This window comes from Odontesthes bonariensis, chromosome 4, assembly GCF_027942865.1.
Source record: "Odontesthes bonariensis isolate fOdoBon6 chromosome 4, fOdoBon6.hap1, whole genome shotgun sequence".
Lineage (NCBI taxonomy): Eukaryota > Metazoa > Chordata > Actinopteri > Atheriniformes > Atherinopsidae > Odontesthes > Odontesthes bonariensis.
In genome coordinates, this window is record NC_134509.1 from 24,292,140 (window position 1) to 24,316,920 (window position 24,781).

Sequence of the window (24,781 nt, forward strand, 5' to 3'; positions counted from 1 at the left end):
ATCTGAAGAGGAGTTGAGCTGTTTTCACTCATGCAGTGTAGTCCTGAAATGTTTGGAGAGGCTTCACGTGAGAACCGAATCATTCGCTCTGTGCTTGCAGAGTTTACCCAGCCAGCTCCCTGGTAATAGCTCATCCAAAATGACAGAATGAGCCCAAGTGTGAATAAAGCAGGTTATCCAAAACATTTAAACAATATGTTGCTTTCCACTTGCATGATAGAAGGGAGCCTCATCTGTCATTTTCTGCAAGAAACAAAACACTGAGCACGTTTATGTGAAACCACCCAAACCATAGTTTTAAGATGCCTGAGACCATGTTAGTCTGACTAAAATTGTACAAAATCAAAGCTCTGTTAGCTGAAACAGCACACCCAGATAATATAGGTGAGGCTCAAATCACTTCTGCATGTATACGCACAACTAAATGCAGCTCATGCTTCAAAGTTTTGTAAAAACAGTGTTAATTGAACATTTTATAGACAGATTTCTAATAAAGCTGCTCTTATTCCATTTTTTTTTTTCTTTTGTCAGACGCCCAACAATCTAAAAAAAAAAAAAAAAAAGTGTCTGGAGAAACAGCCCATTAAAATATGTGCCCGCTTGGGGTTGTTTAAAGCATACGTGTTTAGTTATTCTCCATTGTTCATATGAGTCCCGTGAGTTGGAAGATCTGATGAGAGATAAACCGTTTAACAGTTTAGCTTGTTTCTCTGCCCCAACCAGAAAGTACAGACCCTTTAGCTCTTTGCATAGCTGTGTAGCAGATTGATTAAGATTGATTAAATTTGCTTTTATTCTTGAAAGTCCTCATTCACTCACCCATGATAACAAAGTAAAGACGTACTAAACTATACATACTTTACAGTTATTGTAAAAAAAAAAGAAAAGAAAAACCCTGTAGAAGTGGACTGTGTGATATATGGCAACCAACGCAGGGCGTAGACAGATTCATTTCTCAGCAACATAAAACATGTTTCTTACTCATGAAATATTTCTAACTTGAAAAAAAATTCAAGCAGAAACTGTTAAAAGTCCCTCCTACACCTGGACTATTTCTAAGCACATTTTTTATTTTCATGGACGTCAATCTTTAATATTTAAAGGAAGATTTTTAATATTCTAAGCAAAACACATGTTCTCTGATTCTGCTGAGAGTGCCTTTCTAATTTCTGTGTGCTGTATAAGAAGCTACTGCCAGCAAGCAGTTGGCCTCTAAATAAAGACTGAAAACAGGTGGGAAAAGTCTAGCTCTGCCCAAACAAAAGGGACAAAGTCTTTCTATTTTCCAAATTGTTGAACTATTCCTTTAAAACTGTCTCATTAAAAGTGCTGCCTTTTATCATCAACACATCTACCCCACGCACAGCTTTTTTCCTAAGCTCATCAATCATCCATTTAGCTAATTTGTAGTCTCTGTCACAGCTGGATCAAAATAGTTAGTCTGAATTAAACTGATTACAGCAGAGAAAACACGAAGACAAATTTAATTTGTCGTCCCTACTTAATATGAGAGCTTTTAGCTTTCATTGAATTCATTAATGGTATTGAATTAATAAAGATTGGAAACACAAACATTTCTCTCCCTCTGTCTTTTAGCGCTGGAGTGCCATGACGCTGGATAACGAGACTCTGGTCCTGGACTCCTCCTCCACCACCACAGGAAGTGATGGCATGCATCTGGTGCTGCGGCAGGGCGTCCTGAGGGACGGAGCCTCCTACATTTTCACGCTGCACGTGACTGACAGCAGTTTGGATGGCGAGGGTGCTGCCTCTATCATGCTGCACCACAACATGCCCCCAGAGGGTGGGGAGTGTCACCTGAGAGGAGGAGGGGAGGCGGGAATGTTGTATGGGGATGGCGATGGTGACGGTTGGAGGATACACACTCTGCTGGACCGAGTTCACTTCAACTGCTCAGGTGGGAAGAAGGGAGGTCCTCGCTATCACACGTGCATTCTTTCTCTACATCTCTGTTTTAAAAGTTTTTCTTGTGATTATTGTCTTTTTGTCTCTCACATGTTCCCTCCGGGTTCCTCACTGCCTTCCTGTAGGTTACAGTGATCTGGGTGTGTCAGAAACGCCTTTTCTGTACAGCCTGCTGGTGACGCGCTGCAGAGAAGACTACTGCGAGGACTTCTGTGTTTATAAAGGCAGCAGCCCAGAGCACTCGGCCTTCCTGCCTCCAGGCTTCAGCTCAGCTCGACACCGCGTAGCCGTTTCCATCACAGTAGAGGACCACCAGGGAGCAGCCAACATTGCACTTAATAAGTAACTGCATTTTAGATTATTAATTAGTTCAGTTAATCAGCACAGATGCCAATAAAATAAGCTACTGTCCCCCTGAATCTTTATTTTTATCAAACTCCAAGCTACTTTAAAAGCTTCTACATTAGTGTTTTTTCACAAAATCCATGCTGTCATTTAGGATTTTGGTCAGATACCCTCCTGATGAAGTAGAAAAGTTAACATTCGAGCAGATGAAACTAATTAAAGTTTCAGAAAAACTAAGCTTTATGGCTAGTTGGAATTCAAGTACAGTTATCGATTTATTTAAATTTTTTTAATTTATTTATTTTTTTATTAATTTATTTTTTGTTATTGGTCAACTGATGTTTTGTCCAAAGCTGTAGGTCACTCTTCCTCATTTGTTATGAGTTGTGGTTGTCTTTGCATTGGTCACGAAAAGATTTTTAACACTAGGTCTGACACAATGCAGTTTTTGATAACGGTCACACTCTGTCGGTCTGTCCGTCAACTACAATCACGCTTGGTTATTCTCCAGACTCAGGCGACTGCATTTTCAAATAATGCCTGATTACAAAGGACAGATTTTGACAAGGCTCTTGCTTTTCAGCAAACAAAAATAACGGAGGAAAAAGTGGCGGGTCAAATGCATCAGCAGACCTGCCGGTAAAAGCTCTCCTCTGCTGTGCCAATCAGTCAGATTAGTCTCAGAATATTTAAGGCCTTTCTGCCAGGAACACCTTAGCTCTCCTCCTCCTCTTCTATTAAAACAGAAGCAATGAAGGCTGCCTCCTCCACTATGGGGCCTCATACACCAAGCTGAGAAACATCTGGAGTGTTGATGAACATCTGTTTGGTGTGTAACACACCATCAGCTGCCTTTGACACATTCTTATGATGCTGCCACAGAAGGATGGGTCCCTTCAAGTCCCAAACTTCTTAGGTTTGGAAAGAGGAAAGTTTGAAAAAAACACAAACTGGAGGAGAGCTAACAAGTAGACAAATGTCTCAGGAACAGTCCCACCGTCAGTTGCACCCGACACACACACAACATTTGAAAAATTGACCTGGCTGTTAAATAACAGGTGGCTGTTTGCTGGTTACCTAACAGCCATTTATATTGGCCATTTATACTTTGCTGTGTTTTGTTGGAACAAAAGTTAGTTATTTTTAAATGCATATTGCGCCCACATCAATTCAGCTTCTGCCTGCAGCATCTCAGATATTTACAAAGGACTGTGGGTGTTTTGAGAATGCAGCGTATACACAGCACACGTGACCCAGTAATGAAAACTGTGGCTACATGACGTGTGGTAGTGAGTAAACTGACTCAATAAGGATTATTATATTATGCTGCACTTCATGCACTGTCCAATCTCAAATTTAGAAATATTCACTTTCACATCATGTCTGAATAAAGTGTGAGAAACATTAACAGATGGGTGACAAATGGGTAAATGACTAAATGTTATTAATTTAACAAACTGATGAAGCAATGAAAATGATTTATGATGCATACTATCCTCCTGAGACTTCAGCTTTGATTCTGTGTGATTTTTGATACGTATAAAATCTAAGCACTGTACATGTCTTCACATGGGGAGGATGGGTATATTTTATGAAAAAGGAGACTATGTTACATTAGCCTCATTTGAGTCAGTAAGTTATGGGATATAGCAGCAGCTAGTTTTCCAAAGTTGTTTCTTTTTAGTCAACACAGATGTCTCAATTAGAAATGACTCATCAACAGTGATCTTTTGTGTTGTGATTACATCCAGGACCATTGAGGTTGGGCTGCCACAACCCCCCCCTGAGTACAGCAGTCTTCCTCACTGGCTGTCCGAGCTGACAGACAGCAAACTCAAAAAACTGTTGGAGCAGGGAGACTCCCAAAGGGTCAGAGAGTTATCGCTGGCTCTCATTACAGTCCTAAATGAGGTAAGAGAGACCCAGCCACACAACACAGATGAATGCATCAATCTATTCTATTAGTAGTAAGCTAATAACACCTAATTTGCATCTATATTAACTTTTTTTCCAGTATGAGCAGACCAGGGAGTCATCACGGGTGTCACGACTTGAGCGCAATTACAGAGTCAGAGTCCGTAGCAACATCACCAAAGCTTTGACTGCTCTAGACCTCACCACTGTTAGCGACATCCAGCAGATGTCCGCTGCCCTGGCACAGTGCACGGTGAGCGGGAGCTGACTGAAGGGGGGTGGGAAGCTTGAAATAAAGCTAGAAAAGGATAGAAAATCAAACGGAAAAACAGTTGTCAGTACATGTGTGTGTTTTCCAGGCGGTGAGTCGAGAGTTCATCTGCGAGGAGTGTCAGAACAGCACTCTAAACAAGCTGGAGTCCATGCTGGAGATTCTGCAAATAGACACCAAGCAGGGCACTGTCACCCCTACAGAAATAGCTGACAACATCCTGAACATCATGGGTAAGATAGACAGTTTGCTGATTGCCTGTAAGTGCAGGAAGGGAACCAAGTGTTTCCATCTTTCAGAACAACATTGTTGGCCTGCAGCACGAAGTAGCAACTTCCACTAAATTTTGTTTTCAGATTTATTTATTTTTAAGTGTCACTGGTGTGGATTGCTAGCCTGGCGACGCCATCCTACGTACTTCCGCCCAAAGATTTTGGCTCCGCACATAGTCTGGCCAAATCCCCCTACCTCGGTTCGCTCAGTGTTTTGCCAATCAGCAAACAGTTGCGAGTGGTGACGCAGAACTCACGCGCGGAGTCCATTGTAGTCCATATAATTGTAGTTCAACCGCAGCGGAAATAAACATGGCGACGGAAGAACGCTAGAAGCTATCCATGAAGTTGTCTCAACTCTGGAGATCATTACACAATTAAAACGAGAGCAAGAGGAGAATGCCTCTTCAATTTTGTTAGTGGCAAGGATGTCGTAGCTCTCCTTCCAACTGGCTGTGGGAAAAGTTTGATTTATCAAATGGTACTTTGAATAATGAAAGCGGATGTGGGAAGCGTGATTCGCGAGCTAGAGCCTCGCGAGAGTAAGCATGAACCTCGGCGCATAACCAACGTCATTTCTAAACATTATGATTGGTTAAGGGAACTCCGTTATTCCAATGAATTTAAGTTGCTGGGTAAGGTCCCGCCGTCCATGGAAACGGATTCCTCTTGGGTTTTCCCAGACTATTTGACAGAGTCAACAGTCGGCTTTCGCCCAGGCTAGTGGATTGCAGCCATATTGCATAAAACCTGACATACAGCAACACTTCCAAAAATCCTGTTGTGAACACGGTGTTGCAGTCCTTTAAACAAATAGGAATTGGTAGCTCCTTATTTAATTAGATTGTTCAGTTGGGGTGATTAATTTGCATCAAAGATCCACAGAGATTTTTTTTTCTTTTTCCATATCGTTAAGAAAAATTAGATAATCACACTCAGGCTTTTGAGAGTAGACATACTCAGCTCTTCTTAGCTTCCTTAGTTATTAAAAGCAAATCTTTGAATGTGTCCTTGAATGTGGAGATTCTTATATGACTTCTTTAGCATTGATTAGCATTTTTTATTTTAATCATAAAATTGCATCTTGGATCTAACTGCAAAGGCTTTAAGTTTGCTGGTCACACACCTCAGTGCTGCTCTGTTACCAAAAACTTTTGTCTCTTTTCATTATTTAGACCCTAGCAGGTGTGAAAATACACCCCGAGTCTAACTGTCTAATCTCCTCACCCTCCAGGTGATCTGATCCATCAGGTCAGCCAGTCAGCCTCTCAGTCTAACTTCCAGCCCGCCTACCTGGATATGCCCTCTCCCTCCTCCACCTCTTCCTCTTTTTCCTCAAATGAAGAGCACAAACTCACTCTGTCGGACGCCTCGCACTCCTCAGTGGAGCCACACCCTCTGCATGTGGCAGCCAAGGCCTACAGCCTGTCCTCTGTCCTCATGTTGATCCTCATGCACGCCCGTGTGCTCAACGAGGAGCCGCTCATTCTCAGGGGGGCTGAGATCGCCGCCACAGGAAAGCTGGCTGACCCCCAGAGTCTGCTCTGCTACCATGACAACAACAGTCCAGGTTCGCTTGTATATGTTGTGTCTCGGGAATTGAGAGTTATAACTCTGTAGGTGATAGCATCGATGGAGTTATGATCTTTGAAAAGTTGCACTTTATGAACTGTGAACAAAGAGTGCATCAATACAGCTGAGTGCAGTGTTTTATCCTCACTTCTCTCCCTACATTTCCAGAGTGCCAGCGCTTCTCCATCCCCCGAGCTTTTAACAAAAGCCTCGGCAGAGCAGCTGCAGGAAACAGCATCATGCAGCTTCTTTTTCAGGTAACTTCAGAAAACATCTAGATGATGGAAACTACTGAGTCGAGTACAGGATCCTCCTTTTGAGCGCTCTTTAGATCACTGTCAGAGAACTCGGCGGCATAGTGTTAAAACCTCTCATCAGCACATACTCGCTGTTGTTGCAAGAGGTTTTGTTTTGTTCTTTCATGTCTTTCAGCCTTTTTATGTTTTCAGATGAAATATTTCCCCCACTCTTCCCTCCTCCTTCTCCTCAGGTGGAGTCCAACCCTTTCCCCTTCAACTATGTGTCCAACTATGCCGTCTCCACCGAGGTGGCGTCCATGGAGTTCCGCACTGAAAATGGCACCCAGATCCCAATTTCTGGGCTTGATGACAGTCTGGCCATCACTGTCGCTATTAACAATGGTAGCAGGGGAGAAGTAGGTGCTGAAGGTTCTGGTGGAGTCCCCACAGCTGGAGCTGTTAACATCAGCCACTGCGACTCTGTTGTCCTCAGGGTCAGCACAGGAAACAGCAACAATCAGGCAGGGCTGTTTGTGCAGCTCAACTTCACCTCTGTGGAAGGTGAGCTAAAGTATTTATCGCAAACAGAACAAGATAATGAGCCACATACACAAAACATCCACTTTAGTTCAGCTTTCAGTGTTTCTGTCAGTTACAATTTTATCAGGAAGGTGTTTTATTTCAGATTTGGGTTGTAATTTAAAGGCAGTAGACTTACCTTTTTTAAAGACACATCATGTGTTCAGATAGCAGCAATACTCTCTTGTGGATCAATAAACAACCATTTTGTGCAGTGATTGTGAAATTCTAGCTGACACTAATACCAGTGTTAAAGATACTAGTTAAGTCGATACTGACTGTTTTTCTCATTTATGTTCCCATTTAATGAAATATGTATTATGGAAAATAACTGAACAGTTTTAAAGTACTTCAGCTCTTCACTAAACTTTTTCTGTATCAGAGCGAAGTCAATGCAACACAATGAGGACATGGCAGAAAAATATTTACGTTATATGTTAATTCATGGCCATTGATTTTTATCCTATATGCCAATGATGAATGAAACAAGCTGATTATCGGCTATTGCTGATGTTATAGGTCAATATATCTGTGCATCCCTATTATTATGTTGCCAGAAATAGTGTATATTTATGAATCTGCCCTGTATTTAGATGCAGCACAGGAGTCACAGTGTGTAATTTTACTGAGCTTGTTGACATTATATATTGTTTACAAAATAGATGTGATATCATGATATACATGCTATCATGCTAATTTACTTTTTGTCCTTTGTGTTACATTCTGATTCATTAATGCGTTGTCCTTTTTTAATTTTCTCAACTTTTTTCCCCTCATCTCCAGATCCTATAGAGAAGGTTAAAAGAAAAAAGCTCGAGGAAGAGCCGTACATAACTGCTTACCTTCATTCCCACGAGGAGCCCAACGAGTTTAACTGCACAGACAGAAAGCGTATTACTCTCAGTATGACCAGGGGACAAGACCACAAGAAATATACCTTCTTCCTGTCGCCAGAGTAAGAACCCTGTTCAGTCACTGAACTGTAAGGCTGTGCAGTGTTTTTCCTTAGCTTTTAAACTTTGAGATTTTCTCCTTTGTGCGGTTTCTGCACTCACAGTCAGAAACCTGGGAGATCAACAATGTATCTTTACGAACAATAAGAAAATATTCAGATGTGTTATGACCCGTGTTCTGGACTGGGGCAGATGTATCTGAATTCAAACTTCCGGATCTTAACCTCATTTTACATCCATATTTTGGTTTTTATTCAGTCCTGTCCGGTGTGACTGCATCTGTGTCACCTTTCTCCTGTTATTCAGGTCCTACGACACTACTCTGGACTACTTTATCAACGTGAGCACGCCCTGCAGCCCCGACACTCAGCCTGTGGGTGTTCGTCTGGAGGTTGGGGTGTTTGCCTCTCTATGTCAGTACTTCAGTGAGAGCGAGAAGCAGTGGCGGACAGATGGCATGGTCCCGCTGGCAGAGACTAACTCCAGCAGAGCAGTGTGTCGCACCAGACACCTCACCGCCTTTGCTGCAGGCCTGTTTGTCCCAACCAACGCCATCAGCTTTAAAATGCCAGTCAGTATCACGTAAAAACTCCCTATTCATGCACATTCGGTAAATAAACATGCCCTCAAGCAATTTCTCCCTCTCTATAGGAGCGTACAGGTCCACCGAGCTTGGTCGTGCTGCTGATGTGCTTATTGGGCTTGCTAAGCTATGTTGTGGCAGCGGCCATCTTACACAAGTTGGACCAGCTGGATTTACGACGCGCTGGGGTGGTTCCGCTCTGCGGCCGAGATGGACTCTTTAAGTACGAGATCCAGGTCAAAACTGGTTGGAGCCGAGGGTCAGGTGAGACATTACTGTTAACTCCAACTGTGTAAATTAAAATGCTTTAATGAAAAAATAACTACAGCGAGTAACTAGATGTAAGAGACAAAGAAAGAGAAGCTTCTTTCTGAAAACTATTGTGTGCTGTGATCATGGCAGTACTTATGGTGATATTTAATCCTATGGTACTACAAATAAAAACCTTTTTATCCAAAGGAGAGCCTCTGCCAACTTCAGAATTTATCTTCTTTCTGCCCTTTCAGGCACAACGGCTCATGTAGGAATCAGTTTGTACGGACGGGAGAGCCGCAGTGGACACCGCCATCTCGACACAAGAGGAGCCTTTACACGTAACGCTCTTGACATCTTTCATGTCGCAACGGATACCAGCCTGGGTAGTGTGTGGAAAATTCGTATTTGGCACGACAACAAAGGTGAAGACCTGCGTCCAAACAGACCCGACAAAGATTTTAACTATCTTAGCAAACCCGCTGTAACCGTCATCTGCTGCTCCTTCATCAGGTCTGTCTCCAGCGTGGATGCTACATTACGTCTTGGTCAAAGATCTGCAGACAGGAAGCAGCTACTACTTCCTGGTTGAGGAGTGGCTGTCAGTTGACAATGAGAGAATCGATGGACGGGTGGAGATTGAGGTGGAGGCCTCAGGTAACAAACATGTGACAAACATCTGCTGCTGGACATCAGCCGTTGGTTCGCTCCATCACATTTCTTTGCCTTCTTTTCACTCAGAAGAGGCTGTGCTTCGTCAGCTGCCTCGCCTCCTGCGGTGTGAGCTGCAGAGGGCGCTGTGTGAGAGTCACTTATGGCTGTCACTGTGGGAGAGGCCCCCCCGCAGCCCCTTCACCCGCCTGCAGAGAGCCACATGCTGCGCTGTTCTATTGCAGCTTTTCCTATTGGCCAACACTCTGTGGTACAGCATTGTGGTGGACAAGAGATACAGGTACAGGAATGTCTCTGCATTTTTCTGTTTCGCCTGTCTACCTGTCTCACCCTGTGGGTGAATTCCCACCTTTCAACTCGTGATGATATGTGTTCTACATTTGAATGGCATCTTGTCTTGCAGCCTGAGGGCTGTGTCGAGGATTTCCTCTTTAGATGGAGAGACAGTGGCAGCAGGTGTGGTGACCTGTCTGATCGTCTACCCTCTCTACCTGCTTGTCTTCACAGTATTCAGAATGAGTCGCAGCAAGGTACAGCAACAAAAGCCGAGGTTGTAGTACACCCCACAGGCTGAAAACAAAGCTGATATTCTCTTTGCATCTGTGTGTGAACATTAGTGCGTGACTGTGGAGCAGGTGCCACCACAGATGGATCAGGAGTCAGTAGAGATTGATGACTTCCTGGACAACTCTATGGCAGGAAGTTCCTTCCTTTTCTTTAATACCGAGGTAGAGTTGGAAAAACAAATGGATTTTTGCAAGCAGTGTCTATCTGACAATCTGTGCAATCAACCAATCCATCTATCCCTCTTTTTATCAGAGCAACTCAGAGGAAACAAATCTGGATTTGCCCAGTCCATCAATCCAAAGGTAAACTATTCAGATTATACATGAGCCAAGTGTAACCAACAGCTGTCAGGATGAGAGAGAATAGATTAAAGAGCATGAAAAAGAAAAAAAAAAGAAGGAAAAGATTGGCTTCTCCCAAATGTGAGATAAACTAAACATTTTCTCTTTTGGTACCAAAAAGCTCTAAATTTGAAATATGATTAGCTCTAATGAGCTATAATTTGCTATTATCAAATCATTTTCACCACAGTAACAAACAGCTGTCACTGTGTGTTTCAGCGAAGACAGCTGGGACATGGCAGAGGAGGACACTGAGGACAGGGATTGGCCAGAGCTGTTGAGTGATATGTCCGTGGTGGGAGGGGCGGGACACGGAGCAGGCATGCCCAGGCTGAAGAGGGGTCAGGGGAGCAGGCACCTGGGCGTGGACATGACCTTCAGCCCTGATGAGGAGGAGGGCACGGAGCAGCGCAACAAATATTTCACCTCATCCGGTAACCAAAACAAGAAGGCTGTGATGTTAAATTAGTTGAAACCTTTTGAGTAAAAGCAGGATATCAGCAGATTTTAAAGTGTCAGTAAGCATTTGTTATTTTTTTAAAGGGATTAGAACATAAGAAATAATTGTGACTTGTTAGAAAAGTATCATAGTGGATATATCAAAGGCTTACATGATAAATGATTAAATACATTTTTCAAAGGTTAAATATCCATGATAATAGATCTTTTTTAATCATATCGTCAGCACTTGTTTTCCATCATCTTTGCATATTTTTGCCATATTCTGGTTTAAAAAGTTTTGCACAGACATGGAGTCGAGTGCAAAGAAATTTGATAAGCAAGTTAATCGGGCTGCTTTCCACTGGCAGATGAGGATCTTATCAAGCACATACTGGCAGATGGACAGAATTTCTTTCCTCAGGCAGATGAAAGTGAGATGGCCGACCTGTAAGTGAAAGATTTTTTTCCCATAGAATTTACCAGAATCACCCCAAGTATTTGAGGATTTGCTCGGGTTTATTGTATTCTCACGGCTTGTGCTTCAGATCGAGTATTTTTGGAGATAAGACTGAAGTGATTCTCCTTCAAAAGCTGAGTGAACCTCTTCCTCTTGAAACTATCAGAAGGGACCCGCCAAAAACAGCTTTCACCTCCAATACAGGTGTGTGTGTGTGAATACAGCTTGAAATATTCCTCAATTAGTTTTTTTTTGTTGTTTTTTTTTCTTAAAATGTCGCCACATTGTTCTTATCTTGTTCTTTAAAAATGTTGTGGTTTTAGAAATGTGAAGTACTCTACACTTCAAGAATATTAAGCATTCCTCCTATATGATAATTACTGAGGAGAATCAGTTAAGAAATGTTAAATTGATAAACAATGTAACAAATAATACAGAATTTATCAGTAAGCTAATTTAGTGAAAGAATTTAATAGATTTATTCAATAAATATGAAAATACCATAAGCAAAGGTACAAATGCAGGTATTTCTACATATAAATAATCATGTACTGTTTTATCACAAGCAAGCTTCAGAGAGTGTGTTTACTTCTGTTTCTGTGCTTTGGTGATCTAAGATATCTCGATATAAAAGACAAAATAGAGACTTTTTGAACTGACTTTTAAAACTCTATCAAGTGAACTTGTTTTAGTTATCTGCAGTCTGGGTAAATCAGGTCTTTATTCTTGGTTGCCCTCTCAATAGACGTGATTAATTAGCAGACAGTGGCAGCTAAGTCAATCTTCTTTCTGCTGACATGTTTGTATGAATTCAACGTCTGTCTGAAATCTTAAATAACATCACAGAATCAAATTAATTGGATGTTCTCCAGAAGTGGACTTGAATTAGTAAGTTAATTTGTACATGAATCGATTATTTTCAAACAGCTTTGGTTGGATTAGTGACGCACAAAAATCATCTGGCCGTCTATTTTAGCCTAAGATCTATAACCCTCATTAGAAAAAGTCAGATGATTACTTCTAAAAGAAGTATGAGTCGTAAGACAGTTATTTTTATTCAGTAATAAGCTCTGGTGGTGGATCTTTTACAGCTTTGATTATTTATTTGAATAATTGATACTGTGAAGTTGCTATATTAACTGGTAGAGCACATACCACAAATGCAGATGCCAAGACCGGGATTAGATTCTGATCCTGGGCCATTTTCTGCACGTCACTCACCGTTTCTCCTCACTTTCATTTTACGGCTTCACTACATCTGCCCAATAAAGCTGTGCAAGCCAGAAATAAATCTCCAGAAAGGCTGTTGTTAATTGAATTGAGTGAAATCTTCTTTGTTTGATCTATGGGATTTATTGCCTGTCCCCAGTTGTAACAGACGTGTGCCGTCCCAGGCGCTTCCCTCCCTGGTGTGGACGCGCCGCCCTATGGGGCAGCTGGGCGGGGATCGCTCTGGCCAACAGCGTTTCCATTTGGGCCGGCCATGGTTTCAGTCAGAGTATGGCCATGATGTGGTTAATATCCTGCTTTGCCAGTTTCTTGTGCTCCTGCCTGCTGCTGGAGCCAATCAAGGCAAGTTATACTAATATAGCACTCAGGGGTGTTTTTAAAAAAAAATTTTTTATCTTTACTGAAATTAACCTGAGTCATTGTCTGCATTCTGAACTCAAATCTGTCAGATTAATAGTTGTTAGTTAGTCCAATAGTCCAACTCTACAGTACCTGTGTAGCACCAGCCAGTTTGCAACTAGCCAAAAAAGAGCGAAATATAGAGTTCATATTGGATTATTACCCCCCCCAAATAGATCTTTCTTATCTTCTGGGTTTTAAAAACTGATGATATTGTGTTTTACTTACAGGTTGTGTTACATTCTGATTCATTAATGCGTTGTCCTTTTTTAATTTTCTCAACTTTTTTCCCCTCATCTCCAGATCCTATAGAGAAGGTTAAAGATACACAGCCAATATTTGTTTTTGCTAAAATTCCCAGCCAGCTTTAGTCATGTAAAATTTGGAAATCACAATTAGGTTTTTCCATTTTTCCTGCAGCTTTTCAGTCTGAGTCTCTCAACCCTTTTATGGTTGTTGTTTTTTTTGGAAAAGCATCAACAAACTCTTCAGCTTTGTTTCCAAAAGTAACAGCTGGTTTGCTCCCCTGGCCTCTGTCTCACAGGTTTTGTGTGAGGCTGTTTACTATGCGCTGCATGTCCGGCGGCTGCGTCCCGAGGATCAGGACGTGCTGGTGGAGTTCCCCCGGGTGGAGCGAGTGGTCCAGCGGGTCACCAGAGTGAGACCACCACAGGGCTTCGCTCTGTCTCAGGCACGAAATCAGGCCCGCAAGGTCCAAATGCTGCACTCCATGCTGAAGGTCAGAGAGAAAGTGTCTGTCTGAAGCCATGTTTTTAAGCCAAGATTTGTTGTTGTTGTTTCTTTCATAACAGAATTATTCTTCTCTTTTTCAGAATTTCCTGGTTTACATGTTTTTCCTGTTGGTCGTTTTGCTTCTCAACTACTCTGACTCAGCCAAAGACACACACAGCTTGAGACTGCGGACTCAGCTGCAACAAGCCCTACACACACCAGAGTACCACACCATCAGCAGGTACACACACAGATTAACAAAGCTTAGATACTGTGATGGCGCCGTGGTTTCTAAATGTTACCTACTCGGATGTTTCAAGGCTGAGTGTGTGAGAAGTCTGTGATAGGACGCTTTTTCTCTCATGTATTATCATTCTGTGCGCACACAAACTTCTTGTGTGAGGTCTGTTTATATGTCTGACAAAGACCCGTCTTTCTCTTAAAGCCGGGATGATGTTCTAACGTGGCTGAATGAGTCCTTGTTGCCACGGATACTTGATGACTCTTCACTCCTGAGAGACACAGGAAGCGTGTTGCTTGGCACGCTAAGGCTCCGACAAACCCGCGACACACAGGGTGAGCTTGCCTCGTGGCCACTCGCTTTACCTTTGCTGTGAACTTGGATTGATCGATAAGCCCTGATTCAAGGCTAGACTCAAACAGAGCTCCCCACTGAGACTGGTGATATGTAGGGAAATGGGTGAAGTAAATTAATGAAGTTTAATCTCATCGGGATGTTTTTCTACTTGCAGCTGGTGTCAGGCCAGGAGACATATCATCTGTTTGGGGAAAGGACTGGGTTACATTCCCGACTGAAGACACTGAGAACGCCACATTCTTTAGAGCTACTGAAGCAGACTGGTGAGGACAGGATTTATAAAGTGGCTGTGGGACACCAGCTTTTGAAATAGCTTCTACTTCAGATTCGAGATGTATTTGACATCCGTTTTTCTTTGATGTGTCATGCTTTATGTGTTTTCTCCCACTTATTTTCCAAGGGTTTGGCGTTTGGGTCAGATGGGGGTGTACAACAGCGGAGATGTGGATCAGCAGCTGAACAGAAGCCTGGAAGAGGCCTCCTCCTCCTTACAGCAGCTGCAGCAGCACCACTGGCTCGACCACAGGTAGTGACCATGAAGGAACAAGAATAACAGCGTGGAAACTTGGAAAATGTTCACTTGGAAAGTCAGAGTTACAGTAAATAATACAAAGCAACATGATCTTTGTTACGTTAATGGATAGATCAAGGTAATGCAGTCAATAAAAAGGATTTACAACCCCGCACTTGGAAGATGCTCATACAGCTTTTTTATTTTCTAAAAGAAAGAAACTAAACAGATATGGCAAAACACTTTTTTTACTTAATGGCTGAATATTCTAGCTTTGTAAGCTAGTATACCTAAAAAAAGTTGCTTTCACCTCTTTTTTTCAGATGAGGGGGAGGGGGGGGTCATGGAATAACAAACCAAGACATCTTTGAAAGAATCACAGTATTTTGTTTCACCTACTGTGGCTCCTATGACATCTTGAAATCTTCAAGGACTTCACCAATTAAAAAAATATATTCTTCGTCAATCAGGTTTCAAGCGATCTTTACCAACCTTCTTGGTATAACAGGTGACAGATCAGCAGGATTGAGCCTTATCAAGGACTCCTTTTTCAATTTCCTCCTTACATTGAACTCAGATTTAGATCCAGATTTTTAACTGAAAATGTCAAGAAAAGTAGCTGACCAAGAAAAGTTTGGATGCCAGATGTATTGTCATCCTGAAAAATGTTCAATGCGCGTTTTATGTTGAGGGAATGACAGCCATCTCCTCTGGTCCTTTACCTGACATCAACCCCATATCATTAATGTTGGTGGAAATGTGCTTGTTTTCTTTCATTTGTTTTTAATTTCCTTTGTTGCATATTTCTTTGAGTTTTCTGCCTCTTCCTTGGTCGACCTGCATGTTTCCCTTTTACAACCTTCACATTTTGTTTGGATTTGCTCCAGATTTTAGACACAGCTGACTGGGAACAACCGACATCTTTTTGCCGCTCTCCGAGTAGAATTACCTTCTTGAGGGAGTTTTGTAATCCTTTCCATTGTTTCACTTGACAGCTCTCTTGTTTGGGGCCATGTTTCAGTTAGGTGCAATAGCTCTGCAAACACTCCTTGAACTGCAGGCTCATTTATATATTTAGATTTGAGCAGATATTAGTTTTATAAATGCGTATTAGAATGTGATTCCATCATTTTTTCTCTTGCTCACTGATTTTACTAACCAAGATGCTGGAATTCCAGGGACTAGATGAGATGTAATGGAGGGGAAACTGGGCTCATGTACACTTCATTTCACAAAGATTGCAATAAAACAAAACCATGCTTGCTCGTGGCTTTAGAAATCTGAGTTGTATTATGTGTGGAGTGCAATTTGCCCCACAGCCTGCTGTACAGTAAGCAATGTGGGCTCACTTTAAACACTTGTGTCTGATGGCTGAAACATTTGGTGTGAGGTTAGTTATTCAGAGGGGAGAGTGAAAGTCAATAACAGTGATCGCTGCTGGAACCAAAGTAGTTTTTATTTTTCATGCGAAATAAAAAGTTCAGTGATATGTGCTCACCTTAAATAAGTACAATAAGGAGAGATGAATTGCAACACAATTGATTGACCTAAATAATTTTTGTTTAGCAATTAGACTCCAGTAGATCATCTGTGTAGATTAGAGTCCCCTGGAGTCTACACACTGGTTGTGAATGAGCAGAATTAGGAGGCGGAAGAGACTTCTGTTGAGGCTTCTCTGGGATCAGGCGGTGGTAGAGATGCAGAGGAGGTGCGTTGTGCGTAAGTCAGTCTGGAGGGAAAATGACAGAACAGGAATGTTTTGACAGGGATCAGAGTGATTGACTCAAAAAAGTAGCAAGCTAGAAGACCATAGAAAAGAAAGAGCACAGACTTGATCTTTCTGCTAAATTTACTGTGTGTTTTAATGTGTTTTCACAGGACTCGTGCTGTGTTCGTGGAGTTCTCCCTCTACAACATCAACACAAACCTACTGGCTGTCTTCTCCTTCTTATTTGAGTTCCCAGTTTCTGAGCGTGCCCAGTCCAGCCTTGAACTCATTGTCCTGACTCTGTGGCCAATAACAGGCCTGGACCTACAACTGCTTCTCATGGTAACCCCTGGCAACTGATCAGTGTCAATAATAACTATCAATCCCTAAGCTACAAGCCTGTTCCCTGTTCTTGAATCTTTATGGTTCCCTGTTTTCCAGATTGTCCTCCTCACCCTGGTGTTGTACTTCCTGGTGCGGGGGATCCTGGGTTTCCTCAGAGAAGGCTACAGGTACCTGCTGTCGGCATGGAGACTCCTTGGCATCTGTAAGTTGTCTCTGGCAGCGTCTGTGTGTGGGCTTCACCTGAGCCGCTGCATCATGGCCAAGCAGCAGTGGGCGAGTGTCCTGAAGCACCCACGGGACGCTTTCACAGACTTCTACCCCCTGGCCAGGCAGAGTCAGCTCTACACCGTCTTGTCCGCCTTGCTGTTGTTCATACTGGTGCTCAAGGTAAGAGAGCAATATCTCATCTTTGGTCTTATGCTGGTGATTTGTCGTCTTCAGCCTTATCAGTAAGAATAACATTGATATTAACTTTACACATTGACCCGCAAAGAAGAGAAAGAAAGGGCTGTTCAGCAGTAAAAATGTCTTGAAACCAACAATTTAAACTGATCTAATCACATCTATTGCATCAGTGAATTTATTTCTTTGTGCTGTAGAGCTCCTTTGTTGTCCACACAGCTATTAGAAACACATCAGTGAGTCATGTATATTCGAATTCAAAAGCTGTAATGATTAAAAAACACTAAGTAGCACCCAGTAAATATCCTGTTTTACTCCTGTTTGAATAGTGTTTTTATCATTTGGACTAATCTGTGTCTATGGTAACATGCGTGTGCAGGACCATAAAAAACTGCAGCGCATCATTAAGTCGGCCAGCCGGGTGATTGGTGTGGACCAGACATCTGCAGAAGATCTGTACAATGAACTTATTTTAATGAAGATGGACCAAATTTTAACTGACGCAACCCATCCCCTCCACCCAAAGTTTTTAAGGAGTACTAGGTTAAATGACAGACTCCTGCAAAGACCAATCAGGACAGCAAGATATCACAAATCATTTGTACCTACAGCGATCAGGCTATATAACAGCAAGCCAAAAGCAACTGCGGCACTTTAGTTGACTCACTTTAGTTAACTCACCTGCTCTAATCTCCTTTTATGCTTTTTATTTAATTTACACAGCACTGTTTTTATCTTCTATTGTACTTCACACATTTTATCCCCTATTTATTTTAATGTGGTATGTCTAGTGTCTATTGTCTGTATGTTCATAGTATGTCTTGAGGAGATGTGTACTGTTGACCACCTGAGTTTCCCCCTGGGGATAATAAAGTTTACCTTGACCTTGACCTTGTTTGATAAAAGCTAAATTGCCCTGCTGATTTGGGAACCTAATCAGCCTTTTGGAAAAAATGATTATACATTTGAGATTCATTAGATTCGGTCTGTGACAGTATTTCATTTTAATGACATGATTGTCGTGGCTAAAAGCATTCATTACAACAATATTATCACAATATCAATTGAAAACTTGGAAGAAAAAAAAGCTTTCAGACTAGTTCATCTTTGTTTTTTAGTTTTTTTTTTTTAAATCTCCCACATTTAAATTACACTTAGAAAAGGAGGGGGGGGGGTGTAAAAAAATGAGCAATGTACACACCCCTTCATTACATCTATTTCTGTGGTAGGAATTAAGAAAGTTTGTGAAGGAATGGCTTTTTCATATTTATTCCTTTGTTTTAATGTCTTGAAGCACATTTTTCTGCTCTCTGTCCCCTCCTTCCATCCCCCGTTTGTCGTACAGGCGTCCCACCAGCTGCGGTTTCTCCGAGAGTGGGCGGTGTTCGGCAGAGCGCTGCGGCGCTCAGTCTGGGAGCTGCTGGGAGTCTCCTTGGCACTTCTACTGTTGATGCTGGCTTATTCACACACAGGACACCTGGTCAGAGTTTTGTCTTGTCTGCTTCCTCTGAGCCTCACCCACACACATCAAATTAGATGTAAACTTGTACATGACACACAATGTCCAAGTGCATAACCTTGTAAAAGTCAAAACATCATTCATGCATGACTTTCTCTGGTCTGTTCAGTTTTATTGTCACACTTTTATTCCACTCTGACAATACAGCTCCATCTTTACTGTTTGGACAATAGAAACAGCTTTTTTTCCTAAATTAGAATTCAATTCTATTTTATTTATATAGCACCTAGTCGCAGAAAAAATCTCTCAGTGGACCCGAGATAAAGAAAGCGAACAATTGTTCCCTTTTTACAGGTAGAAACCTCTAGTAGAACCAAACTTTTTAGAAATATGTAAGTCTAACATAGTTACATGACATTTATTGAGGCTAATCTCTTTTTTTCTGCTCTGCTCGGCTAACTGGAAGTTATATGAAGTTATCATAAGGTAGAAGAGTAACATGATCAGTAATCCCAGGTAGCTTTAGTCTGGCAGATTTAGACCAAGTGTTTGCAAATTTGGCAGCAACTCACCAAAAGTAATCCGGTTCTCGCCCAGTAGGCAATAATTCTACATATTCAGACATGAGCGAGTGTGCTTCTGCCAGTTATCAAGCATCTTTCCTGTCATGCCTGGGTCAATTTACTCATTTATTTCTTATTTATGGTGCCAAACAAAGTCAACTCCCTGGATTGGTAATTGATAAGGAATTACTTTTATAATAAGATATGAAAAAAATACACAGAAAAACACTAACATCCACTAAGATTTCCAAATTAAACTTCATAAAACTAGGCTAATGTTACACTAAAGAATAGTACTTTTAATGCCACATAGTAAAGATTACCTAATTCTGTGACCAGAAATCTACTAAACTAACACCAAACTGTTTTCCATTCTGTTATCTTCCCTCCAGCTCTTCCATTCTGTGGTGGATGGCTACGGCAGTGTGATGTCCTCCTGCCTGTCTTTGTTGGGTGCTGCGGGGCGAGGCCTGTTGTCGTGGCGTCCGGCCTCCACAATGACCGGTCCCTCCACTACTCTCTCCTCGCTGGTGTTTCACATCAGCTTCGCCGTGTTTAGGCTGGTGTTGCTGTGGCTGGTCATCTCCGTGTTGCTGAGGAACTACCGACGTGCGCGAGCAGAGCTGTACCGCCCTGCTGTGGATCTCCAAGACTACGAGATGGTCGAGCTGTTCCTCAGGCGACTCAAAATGTGGATGGGACTCAGTCGGGCCAAGGAGGTAAATTTCCTGTTTTACATCTACAGCTGAACATAAGGAATGATTAAAGGGATTCAAATGCTCCATCTGATTATTTGTTATTATTGTTTTTATGACTATTTTATTTCTTTTGTTTCTTTTTTTTTTTTTTTATTCGTTTCTTAGTTTCGGCATAAAGTGCGTTTTGAAGGCATGGAGCTTCCTCCATCTCGCTCATCCTCCACCAGCGACTGCAAGTCCCTGTGCTTGCCCCCTCTGGACAGTCCAGACTCTCCACCAACCCCAGACAGTGTTGATGCTGGTTCTGAGGCTTCGTGGCGCCCAACCTCCTCCAGCCCCTGCAGCCTGACAGAAGCCCCCGGGATCAGCCTGGGACTCGGGTTGGGCCTCGGGTTGGGGCTCAGCCCAGGAGTGTTGGTGGGAGGGAGCAGCTGGAGGGAGAAAGCAGAGACGGAGGCCTCTCTGAGGAGGCTTCTCCCCACCCTGGACGCCCTGCTGCAACAGCTCGACCGCGTTACCGTGGCAACGGAGGATGTGTACCACGTGGAGTGTAAACTGGACCGAGCCCAGAGAAAAAGGAGGCATAAGGGGAGAGAAAAAGTAGATGACAGTCAGGGTGGGAGGAGCGAGGCGAGACAGAGAGGGAAGGGAGAGGACAAGGACCGGAGAGCAGGAGAACGGAAGTCTGGAAAAGAAAAGTCCAAAGGAGGCAGGAAGGGGAAAAAGACCGATAAAAGTGAACTTCCAAAAGAATGTGGAAACACTCCTGCCAACCCCAAAAAGACTCCTGTTGCCACACCTGTTCCTTTTTTAAGGCCCAGACCTGCCTCTGCACATCCCTCCAGCCCTCAGTCATCAGTCAAACCTCCAGCCAGCACACCCCCTCCCACACCAGTCAAAGATAAATCTGCTGCTCACCTTCCCCCCCCCCTCGTGTCATCAGCAAACGCTCTCTCTTCCCATAACCTGCCACCCAAAACACCCACTGCTCCACCAGGTACGCGTGCACCCACCTCCTCCTTGCCACCTACCCCAGGCCCTACACCCATCACCCGGGACTGGGATCCTCCCACGGACAGAGAGACCCTCCCCTCCACAAGTCTGTTCAACCACCCAGCTCACACTACCACCATCCCTACATGCAAGAGGAAGCGGAAACCTCCACCCCTCAAAAACAAGGTGCACCCGACTTAGACAGACACGAACCCTGAGGAAGGGCAAACAAAAGTGAAAGGTGGGGCAAAAGAATGTGGGACGTAAATGTGGGGTTAAGGACGAGAGGGGACAGGGACAGCTGGTTTTGTCCCCAGGTACCCCTCTCTAAACCCCGGAGAGGAAAAGAGTGGATTGGTAAACAGTAAACAGTAAAGTAAAAGAAAGAAATAAGAAGCATCAGGCAGGCAGGCTGAGGGAGATGAAGAGAGATCATCAGAAAGCAGTGAACTTTTATTCTCAGTTATCCCTCCAAATCTAAACTCAACTCTCACAAATGCAGGGTGCAGGTCACCAGATGGTTAAATAATGTCGAAAATGGAACCAAGAAATATTACTCCGTCCCTTTGCTTTCTAAGAACTGACCCCTGTCGCCATGTGACCCTGGAGGTCACGTGGCATAAATGACAAGAGCACAGAACGTGCTCACCAGAGGACTCAATGAACTTAAAGCAGATCGTGCCGTCAGTCTTTTTGTATATCTCTGGAAAAAAGTGTTGATTTCACGGTTATGTTTTCTGTCGACATATTGTTGTATTTCATATTTTGGTCACTGTGGATACTGGTGGCCTGTCCTAGTTAATGTTTATGAACCCAAAGTTGATAAAGATATACGCACATGCAGGTATACACGTAAGTAACACTGTAGATACATATCATTCAATGGAAACGTGTCATGCGCTTCAGCCCACTGAGGTACGAGAGAAAACACACACACACACACACACACACATAATGCTGTTGGGATACCAGCACCCAGCTCTTCAGGTGCTGATAAACATGTTTTATCCACAGATGTGTAGAGAGATAAAAAAGGAACAAAGAACTGGAGGGAAAAGGCAGAGCACTGACAAAGAGGTGTAGTAAATGATTAAGAGACCGAATGAGTTACGATTTGATTTGCCTTCACTAAATAGTACTGAATCTTTATAAAGCTATACTGACTCCCAGTCCAGTTATCTCTGCTACGTCATTTTTGTTTTTGTTGTGTTCCTTCTGGAGATGATTTAAAAGCACTTTTGTTCTGATGTGGATTCATGTGTTTTTAATAGGGTGTGGTGTAAAGCAATAAGCTTGGTATCCAAACCAAAAAGGAAAGCTCAACTCACACTTTATCTTAACCACAAACGTTACCAAAGCTTTTGCATCATTTATGCATCTTGAGTTTTACCATGCCAAGTAATTCATTCATTCGTTTTGTACTTGCACTTTATTTTCTAATGGAGCTGATATCGAACACCATATTTAACTGTCGTGTGTCTTATATCATTACTGCTACGTTAAAGAAACATTCCTGTAAGAATTATCACGGTATTGTCGAAGCAGTAGCTCGGAGTTGTTTGTATCTTATGTCGGCTCTTTGTAACGTTGTTTTATTTTAATCAACATGCGTACTTCCTGTGTCCAGTGGGCAGATCTCAGGGAACCCATCTTTTCCTTAAAATCTGGGAATAAATCCAGGAAAAACCAAAACTGGGTGAAAGATAATTGTTTTGTTACTGAAAGAAATTGATGTTGAAATTGGTATTTGGTGGTTAAAATACTACGGGGTAGTTCTACATTGTGTTCGCCTCGTTTTATAATACTCAAGTCCCATTCCTTGGCACACTGTTACAGAGCATAAAGTATGTTAACACCACAAGTGATTTAATAAGGAATTTTATCTTATTTGTTTTCTTCCGTCTAGTCAGTGCTCTTAAAAAGAAAATAGAACCATTCTCTTCCTTGTGTGTACATTTCTGTATATATTTGCGCCTTACGATGTATATATATATTATTTTTTTTGCCTCCTCTGATCTGTATTGTTTGTGCTCAGCTGCATACACGTAGGTCAAGCACTGGTGTTGCAAACTCCCAAGTTTTACATTTGTCTGGTCTAAATGAAGCACATCATCCAAAGCTTTTACTCCATTTTATGTTTGACATGTTTAACAGCATAGTGCCAAAGCCGACTTGTGTGTCTTGCTGTGTTCTGTTGTTTGATGCTTTTTGTTTTAAAAGGTCCTTTGAAAACACTTTACTTTTTTTTTTTTGTATCTCATCTGTATTCTGCAGTTGTAGCACTTCTCATGCTTTTGCACTTGACAAAGTCAAATAAAGAGTTTGACAGCTGAACTCTGTAAAGTGAGATGATTTGTTAGATACCAACACCACTCCTCTTGTAGAGGTTTATGATTTGCTATGGAGCAGCCACTTCGTCTACAGCATTCAGCAAAAGTCTTGAGCAACCCCTTAGTTCTATATATTAAGCTTCCAGTCAGTCAGACTTTCTTGTATTTTAAATTATATCTTTAGGTACTTTGTGACTTATCAGTCTTCTTATGAAACAGACAAAAATCCATCAGAGACCTGATACAAGACCTCAGATGCATCTGGACCTTTGGTTGAACCATTAACTGTTTCCTCATCAGAAATGGTCTCCATGGAAGGGTGGCTGCCAAGAAGCCATTCTTAAGGAAGGGAAACAGGGAGAAAAGGCTGAGCTGTGCCAAATGACACCAGAAGTGGACTGAAAATCAGTGGCAACAGGTCTGATGGAGGGATGAATCCTCCCCAGAGCCCGGACCTCAACATTACTGAAGCAGTGTGGGATCATGTTGGCAGAGAACGGAACAAAAGGCAGCCGACATCCAAAGAAGAGCTTTGGGGTGTCCTTCAAGATGCCTGGAGAACTATTCCTGAAGACTCCTTAAAGAAATGACAGAAAGCTTGTCTAAGAGGGTTCAGGCTGAGTTGGAGAATAAAGTGCTCATTAAAAAAAAGAAAGCTATTGGCTTTCAAGCTCAGAGCAGTTTTACCTTATATACTGAATTTGTTGTTATGATTGCACTTGTTTCAATCAATCATTTAGGAGCAAGGTCATAACTTGTTGGCCACTTTGGTACAGACATAGCTTTATATTTACAGAAAAAGAAAATTTGGCAGAAAACCGTTAGATATCCAGATATGTGACATTTTTATCTCTGTGAGATGTCCACCAACTCTTAGGGAAAATATGTGTAAATAAAAAAAAAAAAGTCTGTAGTCCGGTGCTGTGAAGGCTGTCTGCAATTAATTCTTAAAAAAATAGCTTCCTACTGCTTCTGGAAACTATTTAATGAGAAAAGTGAGACTGAATAAAAACTAGACTGCTGAGCAGAGAACTACATCATTAAATAAAGCTCTTTAAATGAAACATTCCAGCTGGTACAAATGGGTTTTAATCATATCTTAGCAGAACAATAAAGTTCACAACCCCACGTCCTTTTTTTTTTTAAACCTTTTGCAAATCTACACACAAACACACCCCATCTGTGCTTGTTTGTGTGCATCTGTGTATGTGAGCGTGTCTGCCAGGACAGTAAATGCAATCAAACGAAATCGGTGAAATCATCCACTGTTGATACAAGTCTTTTCCTCTGTCCGGCCTCTGGGTTTGGTGCCACTGTGCTCTGCTGAAACGACTTGTTCTGCTGAGTGTGTCCTTGGGTCAGCGAGATGCCGGGAGTCGAGCGGGATTGGATGTCTTCTTGAGCCTGAGATCAAAGTGAAGACGAGATG

General features: G+C 42.3%; 2 protein-coding genes across 5 annotated transcripts in view; one reads left to right on the forward strand and one right to left on the reverse strand.

Annotated features, from left to right (window-relative positions):
• Positions 1 to 23,356, forward strand: part of pkd1a (polycystic kidney disease 1a) — a 78,406-nt gene extending 55,050 nt beyond the window's left edge. Inside the window, exons 26-56 of the mRNA XM_075463562.1 lie at positions 1,597 to 1,918; positions 2,052 to 2,268; positions 4,023 to 4,182; positions 4,286 to 4,438; positions 4,545 to 4,689; positions 5,963 to 6,298; positions 6,469 to 6,557; positions 6,791 to 7,100; positions 7,902 to 8,073; positions 8,378 to 8,642; positions 8,723 to 8,918; positions 9,161 to 9,331; positions 9,420 to 9,563; positions 9,648 to 9,858; positions 9,982 to 10,108; positions 10,196 to 10,306; positions 10,398 to 10,447; positions 10,706 to 10,920; positions 11,296 to 11,374; positions 11,473 to 11,588; positions 12,754 to 12,956; positions 13,558 to 13,752; positions 13,847 to 13,986; positions 14,191 to 14,321; positions 14,498 to 14,606; positions 14,744 to 14,869; positions 16,733 to 16,904; positions 17,004 to 17,294; positions 18,655 to 18,789; positions 19,724 to 20,050; positions 20,195 to 23,356. Coding sequence (XP_075319677.1) covers positions 1,597 to 1,918; positions 2,052 to 2,268; positions 4,023 to 4,182; positions 4,286 to 4,438; positions 4,545 to 4,689; positions 5,963 to 6,298; positions 6,469 to 6,557; positions 6,791 to 7,100; positions 7,902 to 8,073; positions 8,378 to 8,642; positions 8,723 to 8,918; positions 9,161 to 9,331; positions 9,420 to 9,563; positions 9,648 to 9,858; positions 9,982 to 10,108; positions 10,196 to 10,306; positions 10,398 to 10,447; positions 10,706 to 10,920; positions 11,296 to 11,374; positions 11,473 to 11,588; positions 12,754 to 12,956; positions 13,558 to 13,752; positions 13,847 to 13,986; positions 14,191 to 14,321; positions 14,498 to 14,606; positions 14,744 to 14,869; positions 16,733 to 16,904; positions 17,004 to 17,294; positions 18,655 to 18,789; positions 19,724 to 20,050; positions 20,195 to 21,223 — 6,447 coding nt within the window. The 3' untranslated portion in view covers positions 21,224 to 23,356. The remainder of the gene's footprint in view (positions 1 to 1,596; positions 1,919 to 2,051; positions 2,269 to 4,022; positions 4,183 to 4,285; positions 4,439 to 4,544; positions 4,690 to 5,962; positions 6,299 to 6,468; positions 6,558 to 6,790; positions 7,101 to 7,901; positions 8,074 to 8,377; positions 8,643 to 8,722; positions 8,919 to 9,160; positions 9,332 to 9,419; positions 9,564 to 9,647; positions 9,859 to 9,981; positions 10,109 to 10,195; positions 10,307 to 10,397; positions 10,448 to 10,705; positions 10,921 to 11,295; positions 11,375 to 11,472; positions 11,589 to 12,753; positions 12,957 to 13,557; positions 13,753 to 13,846; positions 13,987 to 14,190; positions 14,322 to 14,497; positions 14,607 to 14,743; positions 14,870 to 16,732; positions 16,905 to 17,003; positions 17,295 to 18,654; positions 18,790 to 19,723; positions 20,051 to 20,194) is intronic.
• A 1,067-nt stretch (positions 23,357 to 24,423) lies between these two features.
• The window catches only part of tsc2 (TSC complex subunit 2), a 56,950-nt gene continuing 56,592 nt past the window's right edge, over positions 24,424 to 24,781 (reverse strand). For all 4 annotated transcript variants that reach the window (XM_075463564.1, XM_075463566.1, XM_075463565.1 and 1 more), the window contains one exon: positions 24,424 to 24,756. In XM_075463564.1, coding sequence (XP_075319679.1) covers positions 24,592 to 24,756 — 165 coding nt within the window. In that variant the 3' untranslated portion in view covers positions 24,424 to 24,591. The remainder of the gene's footprint in view (positions 24,757 to 24,781) is intronic.